Source organism: Barbus barbus (assembly GCF_936440315.1).
Source record: "Barbus barbus genome assembly, chromosome: 26".
In the NCBI taxonomy this organism is placed as follows: Eukaryota; Metazoa; Chordata; class Actinopteri; order Cypriniformes; family Cyprinidae; genus Barbus; species Barbus barbus.
Window position 1 is genome coordinate 343,000 of NC_136754.1, and position 8,201 is coordinate 351,200.

The 8,201-nt window shown below is 41.1% G+C and overlaps 1 protein-coding gene across 1 annotated transcript; it reads left to right on the top strand.

Moving 5' to 3' along the window:
• Window positions 1-488: 488 nt before the first annotated feature.
• lingo3b (leucine rich repeat and Ig domain containing 3b) lies at window positions 489-7,954 on the top strand (the record flags this gene model as incomplete). Its single annotated transcript, XM_079378704.1, has 4 exons — window positions 489-968; window positions 2,613-3,040; window positions 5,411-5,774; window positions 7,391-7,954. The coding sequence occupies 4 exons, from the start codon at window positions 489-491 to the stop codon at window positions 7,952-7,954; spliced, it is 1,836 nt and encodes a 611-aa protein (XP_079234830.1).
• Between the last annotated feature and the right edge of the window lie 247 nt (window positions 7,955-8,201).

Below are 8,201 nucleotides of genomic sequence, written 5' to 3' on the forward strand. Positions count from 1 at the left end.
CACTATTTTTTTGAGAATGCTCAAGGTTGTGTGATTTGTTTTGTTTTCTTGATGTTCTTTTCATGAAGTCTTTTTCATCTGAGATTTTTATTCTTGGCCCAAATATAGTGTGGCACAAAGAATAAAAAGTCAATTGTTTATTTTTTTTAATTGGGCAAGCTAAACTTGCTGTTTATATGAGCAGGAAAAACTAAATAGAAGGACAACGTGGTAATTGCTTTTAAAAATCTGGTAAAATCAAGGGGTTATGCTTGATTTTAAGTTCTATAAAATGATTTAATTACAGTTGTAGAAGAAATGTTGATCTTTACTACTATGTTACAATAAGCTTTGATCTTTTGCACACCCTTTTTTGAGTTTCGGAAAATTAGTTTTGTTGTTTTAATGACTTTGTAATGATTAAATAAAGTGCGTTGAAAACTGAAAACTCTTTCTCGTTCTCCTCTCCTCTCGTTGTCAGGTGTGTAGAGTGAAGTGGAGGGAGGCTCATGGCTTCATTATGGGGCCTGGGCCGGCTTCGGTGGCTGGTTCTGGTTCTGGTTCTGGCCCTGACGGCCGTCCCGTGCGCAGGCTGCCCTCCTCGCTGTGACTGCGCGGCGCAGCTCCGCTCCGTGTCCTGCCAGCGTAAGCGTCTATCTGGTGTCCCCGAGGGCATCCCGACAGAGACCAGGCTGCTGGATCTGAGCCGGAACCGCCTGCGTTGGGTGGCCTCGGGAGATCTGGCTCCGTATCCACGTCTGGAGGAGCTGGATCTGAGCGAGAACCTGATCAGCACGCTGGAGCCCAACGCCTTCGCCAGCTTGCAGGCCCTGCAGACGCTGAGACTCCGAGGAAACCAGCTGAAGCTCGTACCCATGGGAGCCTTCGCACGACTGGCCAACCTCACCACACTGGACCTGAGTGAGAACAAGATCGTCATCCTGCTCGACTACACCTTCCAGGATCTGCGCAGTCTCAAGAACCTGGAGGTTAGTACCTTTAACCCTCTGGTATTGTTCATTTGGGAGTCACAATTGTGTTGTTTGGTGGTCAACAGACCGGAGGCCATAATAGTGTGCTAATTTTATTTTTGTGAAATGAATATACTATGGGACAGTTTCACTAACAGCTTGCGCCATCTTTTGGCGTTAAAATATTACTGACACGAAGTGAAGAATTAGCGCTGAAAAGGCGTGGACACAGTTATTTTTGCGCCTGACCTTATTGAATATGCATTTATAGGAGTTTCTGGGAAGTCGTGGCCTAATGGTTAGAGAGTCGGGCTCGTAATACAAAGGTTGCGGGTTCGAGTCTCGGGCCGGCAGGGATTGTAGGTGGGGGGAGTGAATGTCCAGCGCTCTCTCCACCCTCAATACCACGACTGAGGTGCCCTTGAGCAAGACACCGAACCCCCAACTGCTCCCCGGGCGCCGCAGCATAAATGCTGCCCACTGCTCCGGGTGTGTGTGTGTGTGTGTGTGTGTGTGTGTGCATTTGTTCACTACTCACTGCTGTGTGTGCACTTGGATGGGTTAAACGCAGAGCACCAATTTCGAGTATGGGTCACCATACTTGACAATACGTCACGACTTTACTTTACTTTACTTTTCTCTTTCAGACGCAAAATTTATGAGAGAAGAGTATTCAAATGAATCTATCAACAAGTTTTACTAACGTTTGCACTTGTCAAATTGTGCATTTAACACCCCCCAAAAAAAGCATGTCTTAAACTATTTTGTGCTTGAAATAGCTTCAATAATTGTTGCTAGGAGGAGGCACCTCAGAGAACAGAGCGCGTGGTAGAAGGGAGAGGATTTTTAGTTTTAGAAAATGTTTTGTGCTTTTCTCATTTTAGTTTTTTTTTTTATGTCAATTTTTTTTCTCCGTTCTAGTTATTTTAGAACATTGTTAAACTAATTGAAAAGAAGAAATGTTCTCTTGACAACTAGCTGCATTAAACAAATTTTATTATTATTATTTCAGTAAGCATTTATTTTATTTCAAGTTACTAAAATAAAATGTTTCGACGAGATACTCGAGACAGAACGAGACCAAAAATAAACATCTAAAAAAACAAAAAACAAATAATCAAATGTAAAAATCACTTCAGTGTGTATATAATATATATATATATTACAATACATGATACAATAACAATATGTGACCCTGGAGCACAAAAGCAGTTTTAAGTCGCTGGGTTATATTTGTAGCAATAACCAACAATACATTTTTCTTTTATGCCAGAAATCATTAGGATATTAAGTAAAGATCATGTTCTATGAAGATATTTTGTTCATTTCTTACCATAAATATATCAAAACTTCATTTTTGATTAGTAATATGCATTGCTAAGAACTTAATTTGAACAACTTTAAAGGAGATTTTCTCAATATTTAGATTTTTTTGCTCCCTCAGATTCCAGATTTTCTAATAGTTGTATCTCAGACAAATATTGTCCGATCATAACAAACCATACATCAATGGAATGCATATTTATTCAGTTTTCAGATGATGTATAAATCTCAATTATGAAAAATTTACACTTAAGACTGGTTTTATGGTCCAGGGTCACACATATGTATATAAATCCCATTAATTGCAGTCATGATAACGATTCTGTCCTCATTCCTCAGGTGGGTGACAATGATTTGGTCTACATCTCTCACAAGGCTTTCTCAGGATTGATCGGTCTGGAAGATCTGACCATTGAGAGGTGCAACCTGACGTCTATATCCGGCCAGACTCTGTCTTACCTGCGTAACCTGGTCACCCTGCGTCTGCGCCACCTCAGCATCTCAGCCCTCGAGGACCAGAACTTCCGCAAGCTGTCTGCTCTGAGAGGCCTGGAGGTGGACAGCTGGCCGTACCTGGAGTACATCTCGCCGCTGAGCTTCCAGGGTCTCAATCTGTCCTGGCTCTTCATCACCAACACCAACATCAGCTCAGTGCCGTCAGCCTCCTTCAGGAACCTGGCCTACCTGACGGCCCTGAACCTCTCCTACAACCCCATCTCCACACTCGAGTCCTGGGCCTTTCGAGACCTCATCAGGCCAGTTTATATGTGGTTTATTTGTTTACCTGCATATCATGAGACCATGAACGTGTCAAAATAGTTTGTAAATCTCTAAAGATGCAAGTACAGCTTCATCTGCTTAAATGGGGAAAGACTCTGAAATTGTTTTTTTCAGGATTACATAACTTTAATGTGTCAAATTCATAATAAATTAGGTTTATTTAGTATTTACATTTATGCATTTAGCAAATGCTTCTATCCAAAGCGACTCACAAAAGAGGAACAAAAGCAATTCATCAAAGAGCCTTGTATATTTTTAATATATGATACCAGGTTTAGACAAGATTAGAAAGCTATAAATAGAGACAATATATATGTGACTGTGGCTGTGAAAACCCAGCTAAAGTCATTTTTTGTGATTTTATTGTTTTCTACATACAGTGCCTTGCGAAAGTATTCATACGCCTTCATTTTTTTACGTTTTGTTATGTTGCTGCCTTGTTAAACTGCTTTAAATTACTTTTTCCCCACATCAATCTACACTCACCATAATGACGAAGCAAAAACAGAATTGTCACAACTTCGTAAATTTATAAAAAAAAAAAAAAAAAAACTCAAATAAGTGCATAAGTATTCATACCCTTAACTCAGTACTTGGCTGAAGCACCTTTACAGCCTCAAGTCTTTTTGTTTGATGCGAAAAGATTTTCTCATCAGCATTTGGCAATTATCTGCTATTCTTCTCCTCACCTCTTCACCTCTCAAGCTCTGTCAGGTTGGATGGGGGCAGACACAACTTTTCAGGTTTCTCCAGAAATATTTGATTGGGTTAAAGCTCAGGCTCTGGCTGGGCCACTTAAGGACATTCACAGAGTTGTGTATAAGCCACTCTTGCTGTGTGTTTAGGTCCATTGTCATGTTGGAAAGTAAACCTTCTGCCCAGTCTGAGGTTCTGAATGCTCTGGACTGGGTTTTCATTAAGGCTATCTCAATATTTTGGTGCGCTGAACTTTTATTCTTCTTTGAGTCCCTCAGTCCCTGCCACTGAAAAACAGGGATGGTACTCTGCATGGTGTTTCTCAGAGTCTGAGGGTCCTTTTGGTGCTTTTTTGCCAATTCTAAGTGTGTTTTCATGTGTCTTCACTGAAGAGAGGATTGAGTTTGGCCACACCGCCATAAAGCCCAGATAGTTGGAGTGTTGCAATGGTGTTTGTCCTTCTGTAGATTTCTCCTATCTCCACATATGATCATGGAGCTCAACTAGAGTGACCATCGGGTTCTTGGTCACCACTCTAACCAAAGCCCTTCTCCATCAATTGCTCAGTTTGTCCAGGAGGCCAGCTCTAAGAAGAATCCTGGTTGTTTCTTCCATTAAGGGTAACAGAGACTACATGCTTCTGTGACCCTTCAATGCAGCAGAATTTTATTTTCTGAACTCTTCCCCAGATGTGTGGCTTGACGCAAACCTGTTTCTGAGCTCTACAGACTGTTCTTTTGACCTCAGGGCTTGGTTTTTGCTCTGATATGCATTATCAGCTGTTGGACCTTTTATTAAGACGTGTGTGCCATCCCAAATCATACCCATTCAATTGAATTTGCCACAGGATAACTTCACTTGAAGTGTGGTAACATCTACAAGCAGTATGAATGCTCCTGAGCTAAATTTCAACTGTCCCAGGTAAGGGTATGAATACTTGTGCAATGGAATCATTCTAAGTCATCATATTTTCATTTTTAATAAATTTGCAAAGATGTTAAAAACCTGTTTTTTGGTTTACTATTATGATGTATGGAGTGTAGATTGATGTGGGAAAAAAAGTAATTTAAAGTAGTTTAACATAAGGCAGCAATATAAGAAAACATGAATAAAATAAAGGGGTATCAATACTTTTGCAAGGTACTATATATATATATATATATATATATATATATATATATATATATATATATATATATATATATATATATATAACTTATATATATATATATATATATATATATATATATATATAACTTAAGTTGGTTTTGTTATATCATATAGTTTTAATTATTCCTTTTAGTAATAATTTTATAGATATTTTTTATATTTTAAATAATTTTTTGATATGTCTAGTTTTTCATTTTTAGTTCAGTTTCAGTTTTTAGTTTTTGAAATTATATTTCAGGCTAGAAAAATGCATGCAAATAATTCTAAAAACAGTATTTTTCAGGCTAGTCCATACATTGTACATGCATTCTAGAGAAAAACACAATTAATTGCTTTGGTTCTTTTACCTTTCAGTCCTATAGTCACAATATTGTGCGTTTGTAAACCTGGCCTGTCTCTGTCCGAGTGCTGTGCGTAATGTCAAACATTTATCTCAATAAAATGGCATTAATTGAAGTCGTCATCATAATAATTCTGTCCTTGTTTTGCAGGCTGAAGGAGCTGCACATGGTCAGCACCAACCTGCTCACCGTGGAGCCTCACGCTCTGGGAGGTTTGCGTCAGATCCGAGTCCTGAACCTGTCCAACAACGATCTGGTGACTCTGGAGGAGAGCTCCTTCCACTCGGTCAACAGCCTGGAGACGCTTCGTGTGGACGGGAACCCGCTGTCCTGCGACTGTCGCCTGCTGTGGATCCTGCAGCGCAGACGCACCCTAAACTTCGACGGGAAGATGCCGGTGTGCGCCGGACCGCCGGAGGTGCAGGGCTACCTGTTGAGCATGTTCACCGATTCGGCGTTATTCGACTACTTCACCTGCCACAAACCCAAGATCCGCAACCGGAAGCTGCAGCAGGTGAGCAGGGATGGGTATCGTAAAGGTTTGAACAGTATTACTACTCTTTCCTGCGGGATTACGTAATGTGTGATGACGTGCATCGCAGAGCTAATGCTATCTGAGCATTTGGGGTTAAAGGTGTACAAACATTCATTTTTACTGAAAATTACTGATCGTTTTGCAATATAAGACCCTTATTTCTCAGCTGGGATTGTGTAGAGCCCTTTGAAGCTGCACTGAAACTGCATTTTTGACCTTGAAATCGTTGTCCACCATTGAAGTCCACTATATGGACAAAAATCCTGGAATGTTTTCCTCAAAAAACTTAATTTGTTTTCGACTGAAGAAAGAAAGACATGATCATTTTGGATGGCATGGGCTTGAGTAAATTATCAGGAAATTTTATTCTGGAAGTGGACTTATTCTTTAAAGGGGACATCGGATGCCCATTTTCCACAAGTTGGTATGATTCTTTAGGGTCTTCGTGAAAAGTCTATAACATACTTTGGTTAAAATTACTCAATGGTAGTGTAAACAACACCATTTTACCCTGTCAAACACAGCTCTGTTCACAGCGAGCCGTTTCGGTGCATGTCCCTTTAAATGCTAATGAGCTCTGCTGACCCCGCCCCTCTCTTCCGAGATGACCCCTTTAACTTCAGAGCTTATCCATAATTACAGAGCTTTCATAACTTAGCCCTAGGGCCCATTTACAGTATTTTTTTCAACTGCTTACACACAAAATCTTTACTTGTCACACAGTTTCTGAAAGCTGACACTCAAACAGCAGAAGCACACACCAAATCTGCAAAACCATACACTAATTCTCAGCCTTTGACTCAGTTTTCAATTTAATAAAACACTTTTTGCAAAACGCAACACACTTTGTGTACACACTGTGTAACACACAAAAATCTAACAGGAATTAATATTATGGCAAAGGTGTTTGCATATGTTTGCTTTTGAGATGTGTTTGTGATATCTTGAATGCAGCGCTTCATTTTGTAACAAATGTGAGGCGGTTTGCATTTTGTGTGCAATTCTTGGATTTGTGTGTAAAGTTTTGAAAAAAAGAGGCAAAGTTTTGAAAATGTGTGTAAGCAGCTGAAAAAACTGTGATACTGGTTTCAGTTTCAGGCCAGAATCTGTGAATGGCTTGATCTGAGAAAGGGGTTATTATTTTGGGGGATTTAAAAAAAACCACTGTGTGTATTTGTATCATTATAGGGTGGTTGTGTACACACACTGCCAACACACATTTCAGTTCAAACAACATGGAAAAGTGAATTTTCCATCTGATGACCCCTTTAATGTCAGAGCTTATTGATACACCAGTCTTTCATAATTTAGCCCCTGGGCCCATTTAACTCTTTCTATTTAACTATTACGCATCTCCTGAATGAGTCTTGAATGTGCCGATCAAAAACACAGACCAGGAAGATGCAGTAACAGGAGATCTCATATGTAAGCATATGCATATGTGATGCCATCTAGGAAAACCCATCGGATGTCGCACTGGGACATTTTTAGGCAATTTGAAAAATTGGTCAAAAATGCTGGCGGTGGCTGGCAACTTTTTTCAAAAACGCTGGCGAGGAATAGGCTAATACCAGTTTTTGTACCCATCTCTACAGGTGACGGTTCACGAAGGCCAGCCGGTGTCGTTCCTGTGCCGCGCCGAAGGTGAACCGACTCCGGCCATCATCTGGATTTCCCCGCAGAGACGGAGGATCACTTCCAAAAGCAACGGCAGGATTACGGTTCTCCCCGGCGGGACGCTGGGGATCCGTTACGCACAGGTGACAGATAGCGGCACATACATCTGCATCGCCAGCAACGCGGGCGGAAACGACACCTACTTCGCCACGCTGACCGTCAAGGGCCAGACTTCGGATTCGGTGCTCTTCGCCAACCGCTCGCTGTACGCGGTAGACTTCAACGACACCGGGCTCAACAGCACACGCGTTTTCCTCAAGTTCACGCTGGATTTAACCACCATCCTGGTGTCCACGGCCATGGGCTGCATCACTTTCCTGGGCGTGGTGCTCTTCTGCTTCCTGCTGCTGTTCGTGTGGAGCCGCGGACGAGGACAGCGCAAGAACAACTTCACCGTGGAGTACTCCTTCAGGAAGACCGAGGGACCCACCACCACCGGCGCATCCGGAGGAACGCGCAAGTTCAACATGAAGATGATATGAAACAACGCAGCCAGGGGCCACCTGGGAGAAGCATAGACGCCCAACGCTAACACACACAGTGCTGAATCGCAGAAAAACACATCTGATCGCAGAAACGTGACGACCTTGCAGTGTTATTTCCGTACTATTAATATAGGATTATATATTTAAGAACTGGTTTTTAGTTTTATATTCTTTTCATTTTTGATTCTATTTTTATATTTTCAGTTTTTATTTTATTTTAGTTGTAGTAATTTTGCTAGTAATT